Source organism: Dicentrarchus labrax, unplaced genomic scaffold, assembly GCF_905237075.1.
Source record: "Dicentrarchus labrax unplaced genomic scaffold, dlabrax2021, whole genome shotgun sequence".
In the NCBI taxonomy this organism is placed as follows: domain Eukaryota; kingdom Metazoa; phylum Chordata; class Actinopteri; family Moronidae; genus Dicentrarchus; species Dicentrarchus labrax.
Genome location: NW_026136705.1, coordinates 11647995 through 11671181, shown reverse-complemented (window position 1 = coordinate 11671181; position 23187 = coordinate 11647995). Strand labels below are relative to the sequence as shown.

General features: G+C 39.8%; 2 protein-coding genes across 2 annotated transcripts; both read right to left on the bottom strand.

Moving 5' to 3' along the window:
- Window positions 1-1825: 1825 nt before the first annotated feature.
- rps6ka4 (ribosomal protein S6 kinase, polypeptide 4) lies at window positions 1826-13851 on the bottom strand. Its single transcript, XM_051399998.1, has 18 exons — window positions 12869-13851; window positions 11691-11762; window positions 11202-11269; window positions 10640-10790; window positions 10325-10440; window positions 9151-9258; window positions 8927-9007; window positions 8522-8625; window positions 8151-8301; window positions 7886-8047; window positions 7485-7610; window positions 6919-7052; window positions 6695-6788; window positions 6365-6535; window positions 5084-5275; window positions 4834-4993; window positions 4405-4568; window positions 1826-4299 (listed from the first exon to the last, which is right to left on the bottom strand). Exons 1-18 carry the CDS (start codon window positions 12954-12956, stop codon window positions 4087-4089), a joined length of 2355 nt encoding a protein of 784 aa, XP_051255958.1. The 5' UTR covers window positions 12957-13851; the 3' UTR covers window positions 1826-4086.
- A 629-nt stretch (window positions 13852-14480) lies between these two features.
- Window positions 14481-23081, bottom strand: stip1 (stress-induced phosphoprotein 1). Its single transcript, XM_051400003.1, has 14 exons — window positions 22923-23081; window positions 20262-20471; window positions 20022-20163; window positions 19534-19675; window positions 19168-19333; window positions 18941-19067; window positions 18437-18539; window positions 17784-17904; window positions 17551-17647; window positions 17324-17448; window positions 17154-17190; window positions 16899-17002; window positions 16435-16607; window positions 14481-16343 (listed from the first exon to the last, which is right to left on the bottom strand). Exons 1-14 carry the CDS (start codon window positions 22929-22931, stop codon window positions 16271-16273), a joined length of 1629 nt encoding a protein of 542 aa, XP_051255963.1. The 5' UTR covers window positions 22932-23081; the 3' UTR covers window positions 14481-16270.
- Window positions 23082-23187: the final 106 nt, after the last annotated feature.

The window sequence follows — 23187 nt, the reverse complement described above, 5'->3', positions numbered from 1 at the left end:
TGCTGAACAAATCTGCATGTTAGTATTTTGATGTTAGCATTTAGCTCATTTGGCTCCAAGCACCGCTGTGCCTAAGTGCAGAGCTGCTTACTTTTTTTTTACTGATGCTAGCAACCTCTTGGATAGTGATGTTAGTTGTAATTGTTGTAATGTTAGCCTAATCATTCGCCTCTTCAGCCTGGCTTGGAGCAGCTTCCTGAGCTGACAAAATAAAGTTGGTCATTATATTATTATTTGGGTCTAAAGCTGTTGTCAGCTCCCTCATATTCTTCTTCTTTCTTTTCTGGCATCCCGGTTTATGTGCAGGTCCTAGCCTAGTAAGGAAATTCACTGCAACATTAGCTAGTACCTAGTTTAAATCAGTAAATTTCTCAGGTCGTGTGGCTGTAGACGTGTCTTGTTATACAGTCACTTCCATTGTTCATAAATCTATTTGGTAGTTGGTTTTGTATTTGATATTAATTGAAAGAATAAGTCACGCCTTGGCCCCTATTTAATTTTGACAAATGAACTACCTCCATCAGAAAGTCAGCCGAGGTGTTTCACCCAGCTGAGTGCTTCTATTTAGCACTACAAACCCTTTACAGTGTCTTTTAGACTCCTGGCTTGGTGGTACATGAGAAAGGGTGTAATTTAGTGAGAAGGAGTAATTTAATGTCCTGTCCTGCGTAATGAAGGTCTTGTATCATTAGGCGGCCACTGTGTCCTTTTCTGCACTGCCCTGTGTCGGATGTGTCCTGCTCCTTCTGTTCTGTGCTTGTCCAGAGCAATGTTTTAAACATGCATGTGGTCTAATGAGGAAATGTAACAGTCTAAGTGCCATTGACCATAATGCATGACATCATTTGGATGAGTAATAGAAAAATCGAGTTATCCAATACTGAGCATTTTAAAAGTATCATAAAGAGAAAGAGAAAAGTGACATATTCATATCTTTCAATGAAGTAACCAAATTAGAGAGGGGGAAGTAAGACACTGGAACAGATCAAACAGCACACAACAGCCACCTAATGGTACAATAAACTCATTACACAGAATGGGATATTGTAGCCCCCTGCTAGCACAGAAGCTAACTAAGAATAAAGCACCCAAGCTGCTGGAGAACTCGGCTCTACACTGCAAACACTTTGATTAAGACCGCAGACACATTTCAAAATTCCAGACATTTATTGTACACACTGCTGTTCACAAACCTCCCACCATTTTCAACAACAAACTGTCTTTGGTTGGTAATGTTAGCATACTAATTGCTTTTTAAAGCAGCAGTGTTTCAAGATGAAAGACAGTTCTATCCAGAGGGGAGCTTTTCTAAAAACCCAGCTGAGGAGCAGATAGAATAAAGATGCTCAGAAACCCTAATTTTGTCCTGTCTTTTTTCTGCAATATGGAAAAAAGTGGTAGTTGTCCAGGCTAGAGAGCTAACTTTATAAGCTTTAAAGCCTTTATAAACATAAACACACGCTAAAATCAATGGCTGTTTAAAATGTATTTGAATAACAGATGATAGATTTTGAGTTTAAATATGGCAACAGAGATAAACCGATCTCAATCCGAAAAATGTCTCATTGTGGCAGTGTGACCATCATCTCTGGAGCAGACTGATAACTATTTGTGTTGTTTGGAAGGGCTTTTATCAAATGGAAAGGTTATCAGACTTCCTGTATAATTTATATTTGCACTTAGTACCAACAGTTCAAAGTCTCACCGTCACTATTAATGGACCTCAGTGTAATTGGTGCTGACAACGCTCCAACTAATGAGCACTTTGATCACAAGCATTTGCAAAACAATTACGACACTCAAAAAAACAAAACAAACAACCGTCTATTTAAAAGCAATGTTTATTTTGCACCAACCAAAAAGTCTTGGTGCAAAAGACAAATTCCCAGTTATGACATCAGTGACAGTGCATCTCAGTAAAATAGTAATGCTCAAAAAAAAAAAAAGAAAGTAAAATTTACTACTACAACAAAAGAATATCAACACCAATAAAAGCACAGTTTCCGAAGTAAAAATTTCAATGTTCAAACACAAACAATCAGTTACTTTCCAAAAGACAAAGGCGGCAAACAACAACGACAAATAATACAGTAACTTGCAATAATGCTTCATCTGATACAGGAATAGGAGTACAACCAACCTCCCAGCACCACTCATGCTCACAGACACCCACACACTCAAACGTACACACACACACACATACACACAATGCTGGTACACATAAAAGAGCCAATTTAATCATCAATCCCATTACCACTGCATTAAAATCAATTACATGTAATAAATATCAGTCAAAGCACCTTTAAAGCTGAAATGTGTTTAATTGATCAACTGACTGTGCAACATGTAAAAAGTCCAATAAAAACATAATTACATCAGGAGAGACTGATATACCATTAAAACTCAAATTTTAAATCATTGTGTCTTTATTATGCTCTAAATCAAGGACGCGTATATACACACCAGGTCTCACAGGCTGGTCTCACGAGAACCAGATTAAAGTCATTATAAGTGTCTCATTCTGTAACATAAATCTGAATTTCAAAGCCATACAATGTTTGCAAAACCACATCTGTAAAAAGACATATTTGGGTGACCCTTACAGCCCAGGCGACAACAAGCTGAGCACAACTGAAGGGCAACAATATTTCACTGTATCAAATCTGATTGTATCTGTGATAGCCGCATATGGCGCTGGTCTGACAGGGCGACAGGAAACTGTAATACCCTTTTAAAATTCAAAAGCCCAAGGCGATGCTCATGCAGAATCACCAACATGGATTTTGCTCCAATCTACGTGCAAACACTCAAGCTGCACTTTGTAGCATAAAACCATCCTGGGTGCCCGAGATACCAAAATATAGAAAAAGTTCTTACAGTTAATCATCACAACAGATTAGCATGCTAGAGATTTTCAGACTGGCACAATAATGCAAGTAATTTACAGCAAGTATGACAAGAAAATCGCACTCTTCATGACTGTTTCTGTCTTCATCGGTTTTATACAGCTGCTACTGTTGGACTCTGTACTGTACTGCGACCACTTCAAGTCGAACTCTGATTGTTGGTCAAAATACTTTATCAGAACCATCAATCAAGACATGCGTTCCACGTTGTGTTCAATGGGATCTGTAGAGTTGGTAGTGTATTGGAAGTGCCTTGCAAAGTCAGCGCCCTTAGGACTGACACAGTTAAAACTGTATGCATCCAATATATTTCGACTACAGCATTATTCACCCTCTGCAGTCTCAAAGGTTGTACATATCACAAGCATTTCCCTCCACGCTCAGTCCTTCCAGCAATTTGCTTTCTTTTTTTTGTATTATTTACATTATATGCAAATAGTGCAAACAGCTAGATTCTTGCTCAACCTACACAACTGAGAAAAAGCAAAAAAAATGTAAGTTTCCACACAACGCCTACATGTGGCACAGCACTTGTGGCCCAACTTTTGCCATGTTTTTGCCGATCATTACATGTGTGGCAAATTTAAAAATACCTTGATACAATCTAAGGGTTATGCCTGCTAATTTCTGGAAGGACTATTAATTTGCTATGTGCAAATTTGTGTGTATTCACAACGGCTCAATTGATATATTCACTGCTTTGCTGTATATATGGCTTCTGCTCATTTATGGCTCCTTTTTCCCTTTATCCCTATATAGCCAGGCACTGTTTCTTACCCACAGTGAAAATAGGCAAATGTCTTATTTTAAACTTTTAGTGTGTGATATCACCATAATATGGTGAGAGAATACTGAATATGTATTTATTTTTCTCAAGGCCACAGATTTCTGTGCATCTTAGAGATGTCAAGCTAGACCTCTATCATCATCTCTTCCATCCACTCAAGGAAAATACAGGTTTGGTTATGGAGGATATGGCATGATGAATGAAGTTGCTTTGCTGTTAAAAAGTGGAATTCAATTTTGTATTGAAAACTTAACACTAACCTAAACCAGTCTTTTGGTTTGTCAGTATGTTTTTTTGGAACCGGGTGACCCGATCACCACTGGGGGACAACATGTTGCCAGTATAAACACATACCACTTAGTTTTCCTCCTGCTCTCTCCCCTGCCATTCAGGCTAGCTCTGCTTTGGGGTCACAGTTTGCTTTGGCTGTGCTTTGGATGCTGTTGCAGAGGCAGAGGAGGAAGTGGAAGAAGAGGAGGAGGAAGAGGATGAACTCCATCGGGTCTCTACGCCTGTGCTCGTCATTTTCAGCTTTCGCCGTTTTGCAAGGGGAGCGTTGTCGACACTTTTCAGAAAGAAGCCCTCTCTCTTACCACGGTTAAAAGCCTGTTGAGAGAGGAAAAGGACCAACGACAAGGAAGAGAAAAGTAAGATGAAAAACACGCCCTTAACATCTACTCTGAGAGAATTTTGGTGCACAATGCTATTTACCTTGTAGGTGGCATTGACATATGTGCGAACAGTAGGCCCACTAGACTCTAGCACATCTGGAGTGCACAAAGGAGTGGTGGACATGGATGCTCCACCGTGCAGCCAGCTGTTCTCTTTCAGATCAGAGAGTTTGAGACGCCTCTCTGGATCCACTGTGAGTAGGCCTTAAACCATGGAGGCAGGGGTTAAAATGAACAACAAAGAAACAAGAAGCCATCTTTTCAAAGAGGGTGTGTGGGGAAAAAGTCCAATAAACATCACATCTACATCACATCCTCCAACAGAGCAGGCAGAAAATTGAAGCATGTACTATTGTTAATTATGTAATATGGCTCTAGCAAAGAGCTAATGTGTCACTAAAAACTTAAGTAACAGCCACTCAGAATTGCCAGTCCTGATATATCCAGAAATCTGTATCATATCACACACCTTTAACAAGCTCTTTGGCATCCTCTGATACACCCTTCCAGGCCTCCCCCTCCAATGAGAAATCGCCCTCTTTTATCTTTTGCATGATGTCAGCAGCATATGATGAGGTCATCCCACGCTGCTCACTCTGAAACGGCACCTGGCCTGACAGCATGGTGTACTGATGAAAACCCACACAGAGAAAGAGAGGCATTAGTACTTCAGTTAGCCTTGTTGATGTGACAGAATTAACAGTTTTGGGATAAATTACCAGGATGACCCCAAGACTCCAGAGGTCACAGGCTTTGTCGTAGCCCGCGCTCTCAAAAAGTTCAGGCGCAGCGTACTGCAGCGTGAAGCAGGGAGTCTGTAGGGGGGCGCTGCCTGCAGGGCATAGGCGGGCAAATCCAAAATCTATTACTTTGAGCACAGAGTCCTCCCCCTCATCTGCAAACAGCACGTTCTGAAAGGTAAACACATAAAATCCATGATCATCCTTTTATTCTTTACTTTTTACACTCTGGGCTCAATTTTCCTGACAGCACAAAGACAATTAAATACTACAAGTTGGCACATTCCTAACACTGGTATATGCTTTGCCTGTCTCTATGGCGTTTTCGTGCGCAGTGCAGCACATGTGGCGTAAAGGTGGAAGTAGAGGGTAAACAGATGGGAGTTCCAGTCAAATGAGGCACCGCAAAATTAGTTGTTGATATTTGGGTGAAAATTAGATTAGATGCTGGAGGACTGGAGTGATTTCCTCACTCATCTGACCATGATTTATTATTTTGTGATGCGGTCAACAAGCACAACGTCAATAAATACAAAGAAATGTGCAGGAATTGTGGAATAATGTAGACAAACAGTTTTAATCAAACACTCTCCGACCAGTAAATGCATTTAGATTGGCATCAAAAATAAAAGTTTATGCAATTACGACAGGCGTCTCAGTAAAACACTGTGCAGAACTAAACGTTAATGGGTGATTCTCACCACTGTCTGTCATTCACAGCTGCTTTATACTATATGAAAGCATTTTCCTTCAGTTAATTAAATCCCACAGCCATCTGAAGACGGCAGGATATGTGTGTGATAAATCTGCAGTGTTCATTTTAAAAAGTGTCGCACCGCAGCAGAGGCATTGTGCACTGTTGTCCACTGTTTAAAATAACCACACTAACATCAAAGCGGTCGGTTATAACTCTGCATTCAGCCAGTTTATGCCAGACATCCTCGGAGCACTCAGGACACATGCAGCTCACAGTGGAAAAATACTGAGACAATTAAAACTTCACTCTGTTCTCGTACCCACTAATTCTCTTTCTCACCACATCACTTGGGTGAGTAACAGCTTCCTTTCTAATGTCTAATGTCTCAATTTGTAATTTCTGAAATGTACTTCTGATTTCAGTATGAGTAGAATTATGGTTGTAATAATGTTCAACTGGAGTTTTTATCTGAACAAAATCATATACACATGTGTGTCCACAAGACACAGATAAAATGAACGAGAGACTGTATATTTTCAGGAATGAATCAAGTCACAGCCCACCTCTGGTTTGAGGTCTCTGTGCACGACTCCAGCCTCGTGCATGAAGCTGACAGCTGAGACCAGGCTCTGTAACAGCTGACTGGCCTCCGCCTCGCCAAAGAGTTTCTTCCTCCTGATCCTTTCCAGCAACTCCCCACCGCGCAGAAGCTCCATCACTAAATATGTATGGTACTGACAGAGAGGAAGAGCAAAAAGAAGACTTTCTGCAATGTTTCTGTTGTTGCACATAGCTTAATATCCAGCATTACAAAGTTTCCATCCTTTAAAGTACATGCAGTATATTCACTATTTGTTCTGTTAATGTTTTGTCAGTGATTGACTCGACTGTACCTGATCAGTATAGACTTCATGTAGCTTGACGATGTTCGGGTGAGCCTCACACTGCCTCAAAGCAGCAATCTCCCTCTGGGTGTTTGCCTCCATTCTAACAGTTAAAAGAGATATTCAAGTTAACAAGGACATTCTGAGACTTATGCCAGATCAGATGCTACAGGGATACTGTTTTACTGTTAGCTATTACTAAGCCAGTGTTGCAATATCACATCTCCACTCACCGGCGGCTGACAATCTTGACAGCGTACTCATGGCCACTTTGCTTGTGTCTGCATTTCCTGCACACAGAGAAACTACCCTCACCGAGGGGTGGCCCATGTAGACACAGCTCATAGTGCTGAAAAAACTGGGATTCCTAAACAAAGAATGGATGGTGTAAGTCACATGACATGGTTTTGGCTTCCAACAGTGTAAAAAGGATCTGACTTTTGGTGTGCATTGACTAGTATGTGATACAACCTTTGCTTTAGAGGCATTAACACTCTGATGAAACATCTATTCTTTATCATCTACTGTAATCATAATGTGTGGTGAAATAATGTGAGCCAACTGTGGTTAATAAACTAGGCTAACATAAACAAGTTTCTCTTCCTCTCTTACTTCCTGTTTGCCCTAATTGAATAGTGAAGTACTGCTGAGCCTTTTTTAGATGCCATTTCACATCTGTCTAGATTCCAATACAGATAAAAAAGATGCTGCCTACCAAGAACAACTGATGCCCAAATAATTTCAAACTAATTTCAAAAATGGCTTTATAAGCCAAGATCCACTGTTTCAATATCCATACCTCTAACATCGCACTGCGTTGGACAGAGGCTGAACCTGGTCGATCAGCCCCAACCTGGGATTCTACAAAGTCTCCCATGACCGCGTTCTTGTTGAACAGGATGGAGGGAGCAATAAAAGAGTAACCCTAAAACAACAGAGAGGTAATGTTAGGTGTATGATGAGGTAGTACACTTTGAGTAGTCTGCTTTGATAGACAGAGAGAGAAAAAATTAAATCACACGTAATTTCAAAAACACGAGCCTACCCCAAACACACAACTACATAATAGAAAAGGCATTAAGTCATCATTAGTAGCATTTACTTGGTCAGAATGTTAAGATTTTCAGATGATGGTTATATGTATTTTATTCTGAAAATCAAGCTTTTATAAGGGTCGAGGCTGAGACAGCAAGGACTAACCTTAAACAGACGGCCAGTGCTCGGGGGCGTGCTCGCTGGAGAGTAGACGGGATCCATCCCAGTGAACTCCTCGGCAAAGTTCCCTACGTCAAGTTCACTCTTCAGCTCTGGCTTGAATGGACTTGGCACCTTTTTCTGTGCCAGGTCAGCCCAGTTCAGGCCCTGTTAGGAGACAAAAAGGAAATGGGAAGGGTTATGGATGAATGAGAAGAGGGGCCAGGGGAAGTGAGATATTTGAGTGTCTGGAAGTTGTGGTAAGTAGGACCTTGAAGAAGGAATGTGCTTTAATGTCTTCAGACCCTCTTGGTCCAGAGCCCAGCCTCCTGTGGGGGTCTTTAACCAACAACTTCCTCAGTAGGTCCTGAGCAGTAGGTCCAATCATAGAGGGGAATGGTGGATCACAGCGCAAAATACGTCTGACAGAATAGGGATGGAAAAGATGGCCATAAGTCATAAGATATGTATGACAAATTCCTAGAGCAGCTTTAAGATTGTAATTGCAATTTGTGTTACATAGAAGAATGAGAAAAGGTGCCTCCAACACAATGGCTGGGAGAACTGCTATGACTTGAGCATAAAAAAGTTGGCTTAAGATCTGAATACATATTTTTAGGAGGTGGAGTCAGAAGCACTCACTTTGACACCTCACTCTGGGAGTTCCTCTCTCCCTCCAAGGTAAAAGGAGATGCTCCCGTCAGAAGCTCAAACATCAGGATCCCAAGGCTCCACCAATCTACAGACTGAAGGAAAAGACAACTTAAAAAACATGACATAAAGGAAAGAGAGAAAACTATGAGCAGATTAGCCACCCACTGTGTATTTGTTCAGCGGAACCTGGGTAGTCTCTTATAATACTACCTTGAATAACAAAAAATGTCATTGTTTCATTTCATGTATTTTACATCAGCCCTTAAATTTTTTAAGTTACCCAAAGTCATGAAACTCTGTCTCATCCTGAAATAACTGGATGTAAAAAATAGATAATTTGAATAATTACTTTACAGACCCCTCATGTGTGACCACTTACTGTCACATATTTACCTTTCCATGCCCGGCTTTCCCCCTGATGATTTCAGGTGCCATGTACTCAATGGTGCCACAGAAAGAGTATGTCCTCTCCTTCTGTAATAAGAATAAAGGGAAGATAAAGTAAAACCATTAAAAACTAATCTTAAATGAACAAAATACTGATAACAGACAACGCACACATTCCATGTATCATTGCCCACATGCACACATAGGTTTTGGATAACATGTTTACGTACCTCTTCTTCCAGAAACTCCTTGCTGAGCCCAAAATCTGTCAATACCACGTGGCCTTCACTGTCTAGAAGAATGTTTTCCAATTTGATGTCACGGTACACAATCCCAAGCTGTACAAAATCACAGTGAAAACTTACCAGTTACATTCATGGTAAATGGAGAGATTTCTGAACAAAGATGGCATGCAGTATACACAGAAAAACACAGTAAACATTTTAACAAGCAAAGAAGGCAAAAATGGCCCATTAACTGTGGGTTATTTTCAGTCATCACAGCATTTTCCAACCTAGTTCTGATCTAATCCTTAAAACTCAAAGTAAATGACTGTCCAAACAATCCATTATTGCAACAATACCTCAGGGAATGAGAATATTAGTCACCAAAGGTGCTGTTGCTTAGATGGTTTTATTTGATGCTATCAAAGGAAACATCGTATAAAAGTCGCCATTATGGTTTTCAGGCAATGTGGACAATTTTGTGTGAATGGTGATTTTTCCACAAGCTGCAAGAATCTTCTATCTGAAAAGGGTTTTCCAATGTCAATATTTTATTTAAATGCTGCACTGCGAATCTAGTTTGCCTGCCGAAGGTCATAACTAAACAACACCTGGAGTGTAAACAACCTTGAAAAAGCACACCGCCTGCCTTCCTTCGACATAGTGGTTTGTGCACATCCTTTAAAAAAAGAAATAACAATTTTAAAGCCACATTTGCTTACCTGGATTTAGAGCTAATTGTACAGCTACAGAGGTTGTGAAACGTTATTAGGTAACTACTAGGTAACTTAAATGAATTAGAGAGTATTTCAGCCCAGAGGACTTCCTGCCCAGTACCAAACAAGAAGCAAAGTTAGTGACTATTTGGTTTTGGCTTAACATTTTGCAGTTAAAGGCCCATTTATTTAACCAGAAAGTTGGTAGTGACCAAACTAGAACTAAAGGACTACCAATTGTGGGACATTTGTCTGGTGGCCAGAAACAGGACTCCTATGGGATGACAATGTAGCTCTGTGTCTGCGTCTTTGTGTATTTAGGTAGCTGCTTGCAACAACAATATAAAAGTTTATATGTTTGTGCAGTGTTTCTGGAAGCTTGCTCTGTCTTTCTTCTGCCTCCTAGAATCTTAAAATCGATAAATGTAGCTGTAAGTTATAGAACTGAAAGGAGCAACACCCACCTTGTGCAGGTGCTCCAGAGCCAGGATTGTTTCCCCGATATAAATCCGCACTGCCTCCTCAGGAAAGTGATCCCTCTGATACAAATGAGTGAACATCTCCCCGCCGCTCACATAGTCTGTACAAATACACAGGGAGCTTGAATAGACATAATACAAAAATTACACAAACACACATTATGCACAAAATGCCAACAAACGGACATAAAGTACAGTACATAAACATAAAGAGAATATCTATTCAGCACTTCAAAACTGAAGAGACAAGAGTGTGCATATGTGCATGTGTGTATTTGGTTGTAGTGTCCCATCACTCACCCAGGATGAGATGTAGTTTGCTCTGTGTCTGAAAGGCATAGTGGAGCGTGACCAGGAAGGGAGACTGGCGGATGTGCTCCAGCACCTGCCTCTCAGTGCGAGTATGTTCTGTTGTTTTTGCCTTTTGAACAATAGCTGCTTTCTTTAACACCTAGGGTAGTAAACAGAATAGTTAACTTAACTTTTGACTAATTGTGATTTTACATCAGTATATAGACATCCTGAATAGAATTAATTTATATATTTCATGATAAAGTGAAACACTTTATTAACTTATAGCATCTAACCATACAGCAGCTTTAAAAAATAAGTCATGTACCAAATATTATCTACCTGAATTCTGCTCAAAATAGTTGGCATATCATGAATGACATGTCATCATGTGCTGTGCAAGTAATATAAATACATTTTGAATAAAGCAAAATCAGTAAATAATTAACATAACACATTTTAAAAGGTTTCCCATCTTGAATTTAAAACATTGCCCAGTGATTTAATTTTTTTATCTTAGAAACTGTTTTGTGATCACATTTAGTTCAAAATTTCAGATTTATAGTCTCACCTTCATAGCATACAGCTGGCCTGCATCATGACCACTGTTCTTCCTGACCAAAAACACTTTTCCATAAGCTAGACAAAGAAAATCAAATATTTTATCCAGTCATTCAAATTACTTCTAGTACAAAAGTGAAACTGAACTCTGCAAAACATACCTGCACACCAAATTTAATCAGATGTTGTTTTGTTAATACAAACACTCACTGGTATTTATAATGGATTAGATCTAATAACAGAGACATATACAGCATATGGTCTACCTTCTAAATACCCAGATACGACTCATGCTGTTGATTTTCAACTCCCGAATCCAGATATGAATGTAAGGAAATGTTTTACCAAACACTTTGTCCCCAACATATTTAACCATGGCAGGAAAATACACCCTGTCTGCTTTGAGTATACCTCATACTGACATGTTACTCAAGTTGACCAGAACTGTATCTGTATTTAATATACTGGAGGCCTATTTAATAATCATGGACACTCCTACCTCCAGTGCCCAAGACTTTGAGCAGCTCAAAGTTCTCCATGCCGACCCTCTCAGTGTGACCTGTGAGGTTAGCTAGTGGCAGAAAGAAAATAACACAATGAAAACATACAGGATATACACATACACCATTTCTGCCCCCTGCAAACACAGACATTTTTGTTTTAAATTGAAAGGCAGACATCTTTCAAAAATACATTTGCATCTCTTATAATATACTGAAACAGCTGTCCAACTGTTAAGAGACACCAGAATTCAATTGTGAGTGACTCAATTTAGCCCAATGCGTCTCTGTGTGTTTGACTTTTAGTATTCAGCACACAAAAAACCTGTAATGACAAAGTTGTTATAATACTTTATATTAGTATATAGGTATGTGTACCAAGTATATTAACTGACAGTAGATACATCTAACATACATATGTATTCAAGTATCTCAACATTTTAAAGATTTACTGTTTAACAGCTACTGTATTTACAATTTATAAGAATGTTGCCTGCTGCAATGCTGCTGTGACAGCTGATTAAAAATATGCAGTGACACTACTGTTTATGGTATGGCCAGATCTGCAACTAACTAACCTGAAATGTTTAACTCACTAAAGGGGGACAGAGCAGCAGTTCTCTGCTTCATGTCATTCTGTGTGGATTTCATTTGAAGATTTACACTATGAATTATATTCTAGGATGCATACAGAGTTCATAAACACACTATAGGGCAAGGTCCAGACCAAGTGATCAAAATGAATTAAGAGTACAAACACAGCACAACACAAACTGAATAGAGAGTCCTGTCTGAGGGCAATGTACCTATCCACTGTTAACAAGATCCTTGGGTTTGACACACAGAAGCTCTGAAAGCTTGGCACGGGGGTGGGTGAGAATGAATTCCTTGAATGTATACTGAAGGATATGAAAACCATTATCTACATACTGTGTGACAAAAAATAGAAACACCTGTGTGATGTTATGTAACACAATACAGTAGTATTACTATTACTATACAGCCTCGGAAATCACCATGTGCAAATATTTGAATTTGCAGAAATTAATCAACATCCCTCTGACAAAGCTTCAACAATGAAACATTATACGTTTGACAAGCGTTGTATTAAATGATGTATTTAATTACACTGTGCAGTGTTGAGAAGATGTGATTACAGACAGTATATTTGACTTACCATTGGTGATTTGATGCTTGACGGTACAGGCCTTTTCATTTGTTTTTGCATCGGAGTCATCACTACTATCAGATGCGTCCCCAGGCATAACTTAAAGAAAAGTAGACTAAAGCCTATAGACACTGTTAAAGATGTACTGCGCCGCCAAATGTTTTGGTTTACAAGATGTTACCTGCACGCTTAGCAATTAATACAATCTACTGTAGCTGCATTATGAATACAACGATTATCGAAATGACCGGACAGCTGTGTTTTCTAGACAATACTGCTGCCCTAACGTTAATCCCCGGGCGATTGACATCCTGGTGTTTCGCATTATTTATCTCATGTGATTGGCCGAAATCAGTCAGAAAACCCAGACGTGTAGCTTTACAGATTACAGCTGTTTACTAGCTGCTGTTCGCTTTATTTCACTATTAATAGCTAAGAGGAAGCTCATCAGCACTGATTTTGAGTAACTGTGTGTTAGTTACAGCGAAGTTTAAGTGGCTAACATTAGCATTAGCTGCTCAACAACAGTCATTATTCATAAGTTAGCGGACGTTACTTCGTAATAACGTTAACGCTACTTTTACATACACGCCTGATCAAAATAACGCGTAAATACTCAGCGCTTAAACACCTACAACTCTGGATAATTAGCATAACCCCTATAATAACAAGACATGTTACACAGTTAATAGTAAATTGGCAAACTAGCAGCTAGCTAGCGAATTGCTGCTGTTGCCCGTCAAAGTTTGAACGATAGCTAACGCTAATGTTTAGTTAGCTGTGTTAACTGGCCTCTTCCGATATCAGCTATCAGACTATGTTGAAAAGCCCACTCTGGGTAGTTCCTTATCTTCTGTCTTTCCACTAGAGCCACGTTAATAATTCTCCCATGATACCAATATTTACACCTCACTTTCTATTTTTTGTCAGCGGGAAGCTAACTGCTAACACCAGGATGCTTTCGACACAACCTGGGCGACGGTCAGTCACGTGAACTCTCGGTGTGGGCGGAGCAACGTTGCTCGAGACCTCAAGAAGACTGGTAAACTGGGTTTAGAGGATGTTTGTATTTTCCATACACAGGTGGTCAATTGTATGATGCATAGGTGTACATTTCTCCACCGCACAAACAACATGATCGTCCAAATGGCTGACAAACTGTGGGTCTGAGTGGCACATACGAGTGTTGTTGTGGGGCCCCTGAGTCTTCAGTACCTTTTAATTGCTGTTAGAGAATTACATCTGATATGCATACTGTATATAAATCTGTATGTACACTTATCAGTGTTTGACTTGCACTAGCAAAAATATTTATTTTTTTTTCCATTTGTGAACCAGGCATACATTCAATTTTGACATGCCTACAATCTAGAGTGGAGTATTTGCCAATACTAAACATCTATTAATATGTTTAAAATGCTATCTTACTCGAGATGAAACATTTGACATGCATAAATATTTACACGTGTTTGTATGAAGAAGCTCTCCATTTTTCTTTTTATTCGTACGTGTACTGTAAGGTGGTAAACCGCGGTATAAAATGTAGGTCTACTACTGCACTGAGTCGATATCAACATTGTTGGTCTTGTAGGACCAAAAAAGCCACCACAGACCTTTGAAATACATTCAGATACTGTATATTTCACAGTACAACTGATTTCCATTAGTACATTACATTTGTTGGGACAGTTTCCTTTACATCATGTGAGATTTCCACATTTGTAGCGTGTAGTTTATGATAACAGCTGGACTTTGTTGGTAAAAAATACCCACACCCCCAATTCTGCTGTTGTGTGCCACAAGTTATAGATGATTCCAGACAGAGCAATTCTTCTGTGTGAAAAGAAAAAGGTGTCACAGTTCATTTATGAGATTTTTGACCCCATCTTGGACCATGAACCATAGCAGAGAGATACTGACAATGTGGTGACTTTGAGGTATCTGAAGCCACTTGTGGCACAGTGGTCAATAGCAATATTAACACTTTTCCATTTCCTCTCTGAAAACAGATGCGGAGCAGTCTGACGCTGTGGGGGAGGTTGGCACAATTTACCAAAAGAATTGACTGGCTGGCGAAATACATACAAGGAAGTGACAGGTAGTACTAGGGCTTCAGTACTCTAAAGACAAGCCGACAAACATTTAAGATGCATCATGAAGTGAGATAATTGTGACCCCCATTACTCAACCAAAATTTGCTAGCCTACAAAGGTAAATCCACCCTTTAACTATCACATTATTCCCATTATAAATATTCAAGTCAGGCAAGTTGTCAGATTTTGTACAGCAGCCCTCTGGTTTCAGGCTTTGTTAACCACAATTTGAGGCCAGCCTTATCTACTTTGACTTCCAATTATTGACACACCTCCTGTTGCCTGCAGTTTAAACCCGATTACAAAATCATGACACTGCGCAAGGACAATTGTAGTGAAGTTGACTCTCTGTCACAGATCAGTGCATTTTCCACAATATTCTAATATTATTACTGATACTTACTTACTCTAGCTGATACTGCAACTGCTTTACCTCAAATTTTTTGACTAACACAGAAACAATAACATGGCTGGCTTGATTGCTGAAGGAACTTGTTTAATAAACTGTTGAGGATCAATCTTAAATCATGGCAAAATATCCCCAGACTCTCTGAAAGGCATTTACTAGTATTCTTCCAGTCCCAGTTAAAATTTGTCTGGATCCATCCGCTGTCCACCACAATCAAGGAAACGCTCAATGTTTTTCTGATATTAGCTGTACACAAATAATTGCAACTTTTGGAAAAGTACAAAAAAAAATACCTAACATGCTTACAAGATTCACGACCAGTTGGCCAGTAGATGGGATAGAGTCAGCTCTTGACCTGAGGTGTGGGAGATGACCAAAAGAGGGGAAGCACTGAGGAAAACAGACTTGAAAGCTCAACTTTAAACCACCATGTTCAGTTGAGCCTTAAAGAAGACAACACAGGAGATGACAAGGGCCAATTTTTGACACTGCATTACATTACAATCTGGATTCTGAGTCTGGAAATACTTCTTTGTTCCATTTCCTTAAACCATAAACCAATAGGAATATGTGAACTGCTTTCGGGTGGATTTCCCTTTCAAAACACTGAATTGTGCTGTTTATTTTGAATGTACTGAAGCATCTGTACACATGAATCCAGCTTTTTCAGATCAAGTTTTCTTGAGTCCTGAAGTTTTGATGACATACAAGATGTTTTCTTAAATACAAAGCAAAAGTTGTGAAACTGATTTTTAAAAAAACATAACATACACAAGGTCTCAGTGAGACTATAGACGATATAATTTTGAATTTGAAGGCAAGAAAAGAGGATGTAATATTTCTGAGGGATTTGCTCATTGTTCCACTGTTGTCTTGGAGTTTCCTCACACATCTGGATCTTGGTTGTCATCAACGAATGGCTATCAGTCCAACATCAATGAGTTTCTGAATCTTCTGAGCAATAACTGGATTCTTTAAGTGGCTGAGGATCAAACAGAAAAAAAAAACATCATCAATAATCATTATTGTTCGTGCAGAGAGACAGAAAGTAACACAAAAGTTGGCAAACTTACTCGCTAAGCGCCTGAGGGTCCTTCTGCATTTGCTCAAGGATCATGCGCATGGCTGGGTCACTCATAATCTGCTGCACCTCGGGATCAGACATGGCCCTTTTCTTCACTTCCTCAGGAGTGTCATTCCTCGTGGCCTGACTGACCATACAGCGCTGCAAGCCTTCTGTGGCTTCCTGATAGCAGATGAAGAAAAAAAAAAGCCAATTAAGTGTCTTGTTTGTTTTATACATTTTGGTCCTCAGCATTTGCTCAGATTTTTACTTTAATGGTCATTTTACCCCTGCTGATACTACAAATACTTACACATAACTAGCTGGTTTTAGAAAGGCGACACATTATTGAAACTATTACTTCAAGAAAGAGCAATTAAATGACACCACAAAACAAAAAAAAATGGAAGGTCAGGTAATGACTGATTATTTGGTTTATGTATCGTTACTACACAGTAGTAACTTGTAAAATACCTTTGAGGAAGAGTCGAGATCCATAGCCTTCTGGTATGCATCCATAGCTTTTGAATAGTCTTTCATGGCCTCCAAGGCAGCGCCTTTACGTGTGTAGCCTTTTACTGTAAACCAATGTGTTCAAATTAGGTGTAAAATCTGAATGATTTGTCCTGAATCTTAACTTTAACAGTTACAAGTATAAAACATTACTTGATTAAAGTTTTTCAAACAAAATGTTAATCAAATGGTAATAGATGCAAAGTTCCTACTCACTGAAGCTGGGGTCAAGTTTGATGCACTCTTCACAATCCTGACAAAAAAAAATAAAAAATTATATAATAAGGTCATTTTTAAATGGGAAATAAAATTAAATGAATTAAAAAAAGGCATGTTACAAATTCACAAATTGACTGACTAAAATGCTTCGTATGGATGCACTGTACCTTCAGAGCAAGTGGAAACTCCAACAGCTTTGTGTAGCAGGCAGCTCTGTTACTGAACAGTTTGGCATCATCAGGGTTTCTCTTGATGGCCTCACTGTAATATTTCATGGCTAAGGGGTAATCACCTGTGGGAAGGAAAAGAGGAGTACATCTTTATACAAGTTCTTAAAAGAAGAATCAATAACAGTGATCAACCACCACGCACTACAACTACTACACACACACACCTTTCTGGAAGGCGTCATTGCCCTTGCTCTTCTCTTCCAGGGCTAATTCAGGGTTGATGTAGGCTAGCTTCTCCTGTTCCTTCAGTATCTTCTCTGCCTGAAATTACAGTATCATGAGTTAAGTCGGGTGTCCACTTACGTTTTCATTCCCTGTCCACAAGCAGGTCTGACAACAAGTCTGGATAAATGAATACTGTCTAATAGTTAGAATCACAAAGCTCCATTCAGTGCACCTGTTGACACTTCTTCAAGACATCAGGGGTACGATGCTCTGTCAAACTCTTGTTGAAATACTGAACTGCCTCTTTGTATTTCTCCTGCTTGAAGTATGAGTTGCCAATCCTAGCCAAGGCCCTGTGAAAACAGAAGGATGAGACAGATTGAATACGAAGACATGTTATTACATTCACAGCGCAATGATATGACATCATTCTTATTTTTGCAACTATAAATCTCAGAAGCAAACAACTCAGAATGGGGGCGGGGGGGCACTCTTCAATTAGAGAAAGGACAGGTCAGTAACAACAATAATCAAACAATAATGAAATAAATAACAAACAACTCTGTGCTCTTGAACAAAATTCTCAAGTTGAACAGACAGATCATTTGTGTCCCAATTCAACATTATCTTTGGGCAGTTTGTAGTGAGAAGAAATAGAGCAACACTGCCACCCAATGGTTCTTGTATAACACAATCTCTTCTGTCAATGCTGCTGGATGTGGTTTTCCAACCTGATTAGAGTAAATGTATTCTGTGGCCTCAACATTAGCTCTGAGTCCTGTAAGACCTACAAAATTCTATAAAATAGCAGCTTGAGGACCACAGTGTGGGTAGATTCACTCAACAACAAAAAGGAAAAAAGGAAATCCTTCTAGCAGAACTCACTTTGCAATTTGTCTGTAGTCTTCCCGGTTCTCTCTGCCAACATCAATGGCCTTCTCACACAGCTCTCTGCACTTCTCAAAATCTCCCTTCTCGAAGTACACAGCTAAAGGGATAACAAAAAGAAGTGCACATTTGACATTTAAAGTAGAAATGTAAAGTTATAGTCGTATCAATTTTAAATTTGGGTTAACGTGTTGTAAGACTGAGTGTCAGTATTTTCGGTACATTTCGGATTCATGAGTAACTAATTAAATAGCCTATAAGCCATCAATGTGATAACGTTTGCATTTAAAATGTGTTGTTGGAAATCACATCCAAGCTGAGGATTTAGTTGTGGTGGTCAGCCCAGTGGCAGGAACCCCAACCAATCACAAAGTCTGATTGGGGAAGACATTTTTCTTAGTAGACCACCTGGATTCATTCTAGATATGAGAAATTCTGAATGATCCGTTTGTTTTATTCACTTCATGAGTCAATCAGCTTAAATGATTGAGGCTTGTTTACCTGCTTGATTGGATATATAAGTCATGTTGGTGGGGTCATGTTTGATTGCCTCTTCATAGTGTTTCAGCGCCGCTTCAAAGTCCTTATTCTTATACGCAGAATTTCCAAGCTCTTTTTCCTTCAAGGCCTGTTAAAAAAAAGAAATTAGAGGATTAAAAAATTGCAAATAGGGATTAATCAGGAGAGACAAAATGGCTGAAAACCCATTAAAACTGGAAAGGATTTACCTTTCTCTTGTTTTCGGGAAGGTCTTCCTCTTTGGGAGGAGGTGGCTGAGTCTCTTTGGGTTTGGGTGGAGGAGGAGGAGTGGGCTCCTCCTCTTCCTCCATCTCAGAGAGGTTCAGTCCCAGCAGCACAGAGAGTGTGGTCATCACTCTGGGATCCTGCAGCTTCCTGCAAAACAGACAGGCAAACAAATGCATTTCTAATACCACAGTCCTCAGTGGTACTGCACAGCACACTTTCCAAATTCACTTCTGATAACTTTTTGTGGGGATCTTTTCAGTATTACGCATGCAAAGTAACTATCTTTTTGTTTGTCAGTCAAGACATTATTTGTTACTTAAATCAGAGAATGTGTTAAAAGCACATACGTGCCAAGCTCCGACGGTTTGTTCCTGAGCTGCTCCAGCAATTCTCTGTAGCTGGGATCTGACAATAGCTCACGGGTCCGAGAATCATTCTCCAGCTTCTGATACAAGTTGGGCATGGCGAAGGGGTTCATCATTGATTTCTCTGGTGAAGCAAAAAGTCATGTTAGTGTAATGTATATGGTCATAAAGAAGCACTCATGATTCCCACCCATCTTGCACTGGCCTCGAATTAGATTCACCAGAGCTTTATCTCCTCTGTAACCCCTACTACTTGTGTGTTGTCTACATGAATCACAACACTCAAAACCCAAGCGGACTGCCTACTCTCTTTTTGAGAACTTGAGCACTCACAATGCAAGTTTACTTTTGTGATCTGTCAGTAGCCATCTCTAAATCCTGGAGGAGGGAAAATGAGTCACACCATTTTTCACATCATAATGCCACTTTTTCTGTAGAATAACAGGGATCATAAATTCAACAGTTTCTACCTGCAAGCCGAGCCTCAATGTTCTGTAAACCCTCCTTTAGCTGCTGATTGCTTGGCTCTTGCCGGAGTCCCTCGTGGTAAGTTCCTTTAGCATCCTCCAATCGACCAAGAAATTCCAATGCTGCAGCTTTACGGGAGTAGCCCTGGTTGATCACAAATTGTAAGATTGTAGATTGCCTTCTCAATTTTAATTCCTAAATATGTCATCAACAGAATAATGGCAGATCAAATGATATCTCACCTTGCCCCAGTCAGGCTTGATCTTGATGGTCTCACAGGCATCCTGGAGAGCATTCTCATAGTTGCCTTTCTTAGCATAGGCAGCAGAGCGGTTACTGAACAGGACATGGTTTGAAGGGTCAAGGGCCAAAGCTTCGGTGTAGCAACGTACAGCCTCATCAATATTCCCTGCACTCAGTGCCTTGTTGCCCTGGTCTTTCAATGCTGAAACCTATGAGGCAGGAGGATACAATCATTTTAAGCATTAATAGACAAATTCACAATACTACTACTTGATAGAGAGTGCTCTCCTGCTCTCTAGCGGTCTTACACAAAAGCAAATGCACACAACCCCCGAAATAGATCCGACTACGTAAAAGTCACGCTTTTCCACTCAGCTGTTTGTGTCAGACAGGTGCAACAGTGATGCAGAGAGATAATATGTCTTTATTTTGTTAATGTACATTCTGAGAATAAGATGACACAGTGGTTAGCTTTAACCTCACACGAAGAAGGTTTGAATCCGCCCAAAAAAGTAAACTGGTAGCTGGGGGAAGTTTTAAACACAGTTTGCACAACAACTACACACAGAAGTTAGCATGGTTAAAAGGGTCTGCTAGCTGAATCCCTGTTCAGACTTGCAAAAGGCAAAGCATACTGATGATGCTACCAGAGCAGGCAGAAGAGAATGAAAAAAAATATGTGCATGTACAGATTGTTTTCCTCACCCCTTGTCATTTGCTGGTCGCGAGTTGACAATTTGAGTTATCATGCGCTATCTCCACAGTATGTGACAGAATCAAGTACACACTGAGCAGAGAGAAGCATCACAAAGGCTCTACATTCCCATCTGACTTCATTTGATGACAATGTGATAACATAAAATGTGCATTAACGATTATCCTGGGCAAAGAACAAGACTGGCATAACTTTCCCTCCACAGTCACCGGACCTAATCGGATCTGAACAACTTAAAACATAAAAGACAGAAGAAAGCTTCATCATAATTCTCTATGACACTGTAGGCTGGGATTTTGGTAAACAATGGGAAGAGCACATATGCAAGTGTTTGACTCATAAGTTGTAAAGTAAAATAAAATCTTAAATATTTCTAGTACAATTGCTGTATATTTCACAACTGTTTACCTAATCGTCCAACCAGCTGCAACTCTGACTAATTAAACCAGTAATATTGGTTACAACCATTATGATCCAAAGACATATGAGCAGATCTCAGAAAAAAAGAAGAGCTGGACAAGAATGTTGATCTCTGTGAGGTCTGGTTGTTGCTGATGAACATAATGATGAAAGCACATTATCCATAATCACAAACCTATAGATCTGTCAAAAATGAAAACGGAGCCTGTCTTACACAGATTATAGATCTGATAAAATGAAGCTGGTCACTGATGTGTCTGGGATGAAGACACAGTGGGTGTGTAAAAAGTCTTACTCCACTTTGATCATTTACAATCAATTCCTTTATGTGACCAGTAATTATTAGTGGGAAAACACAGTGACAGTGAGGCAATTAAGTAGGAAGCAACCTGCAGGATTGAGTGTTACAATGTAAATCACCATGTGATTCCTCACGGCATTAGCACCATTATAACAATGTCGTCCCCTCTTTTGACCTGTAAGGTGCACAACACGTATTGCCTGCAACGTTTAGCGGCGTTGCCAGATGAGTTACAAAGACTGGACGGCTCAAGCAATGTTAATAATATTTTAAAAAGGTAACGTGACTGTTTCAAAATGAACGAATCGCCCAAAATTACTTGAACTGACCAATCGCAGAACATTCGAGAATACGCGGCAGCTGACGACAAAATGCGGCTGTAGCCATGACAGCAGCACCGTGTGCATCTAGAATGATCCTCCGGTCTGAGGACAACGCTGAGGCCGAGACACTAATACTCCTGCAGCATGTGCTACAGACGGACCGCCGCAGTTTAAGCTGCCGGTCTAAGGACATATATAGTATTTAAGCAAATTGATTTACGGCCTAATTACGGCCTGTAATTGTCCGTCACCTTATTAATGACAGCGTTCACACTGTGAGCTAGTTAGCCGGGTTAATGTTAGCTGTTAAACGGCCATTTGCTAACGTTAACTCGAGAGTTACGTTACTTGAGGATATCTTTACTGGCTATCGGTCAGTGAGCTGCTGTGTTGTATCGAGGCACGGCCAGGGGATACAATGGCAAACCTTACTGTGATATTTCCAATGACACAGCAGCTGTGACAAATCCAAGTCATGTAGCGGTACGTTAGCTTATCAATTAGCTAACCTTGTGGTGAGCAATCACAAATTAGCCACAACAGTGCTCACATGAACATACAGTTAACGCTAGCTAACCTAATGGCACTTTATGGAATCCGGTTTAGCCACAGTTCAGACTAGCGCTGTGAAAATATATTGTATTGTGTAACATCATGAAACCCAAATAGACATCAGTCCAACAGCTAAGACACATTACTACCGGACTGACGCTAGCTAACGTTAGCTGTTTGATATTAGCAAACAGTGAAGTTCAGGTGTAAGGAGGTGTCCAACTACACTAGTCTGCTAATTATTGTTTTTAAGAGATTTAAATTAAAGTAACTCAAAGAAATATATCGACATTTCTTAAAAGCGTAGGTTTGAAATCACTAATTATGATCATAGTTGCAGGAAACTCACTTTCTCCATGGTGCAAGCATGAGGTTCCTTCCAGAAACTACTGCGGACTAGCGCCTCCCACTGAACAACATGCAGGTTGCCAGTTCTGATGTAGGAAATCCGTAATCGACGTTAAGATGTACGTTTCACCCTTAGCCTTATATACACTGGCAGTGGTTTCACCCGTGGCGCTATTCTCAAGCACAATAAATAGTCCACGAACAGAAACTTCCAGAAGATGATGGAAACATATAAGATGACAGGGAACTGGCTTTGGAGCAGGGGT

Coding starts and splice junctions, on each gene's coding strand:
- stip1 (XM_051400003.1), bottom strand. Junction 17,905..18,436: donor GACTACAGACAAATTGCAAA/GTGAGTTCTGCT, acceptor CTGTTTTCACAG/GGCCTTGGCTAGGATTGGCA. Junction 17,449..17,550: donor CAATGACGCCTTCCAGAAAG/GTGTGTGTGTGT, acceptor TCCTTCCCACAG/GTGATTACCCCTTAGCCATG.
- rps6ka4 (XM_051399998.1), bottom strand. CDS start 12,956: ATGCCTGGGGACGCATCTGATAGTAGTGATGACTCCGATGCAAAAACA. Junction 8,626..8,926: donor GGAAAGCCGGGCATGGAAAG/GTAAATATGTGA, acceptor CTTTTCCTTCAG/TCTGTAGATTGGTGGAGCCT. Junction 6,536..6,694: donor ATGAAGTCTATACTGATCAG/GTACAGTCGAGT, acceptor CCTCTCTGTCAG/TACCATACATATTTAGTGAT.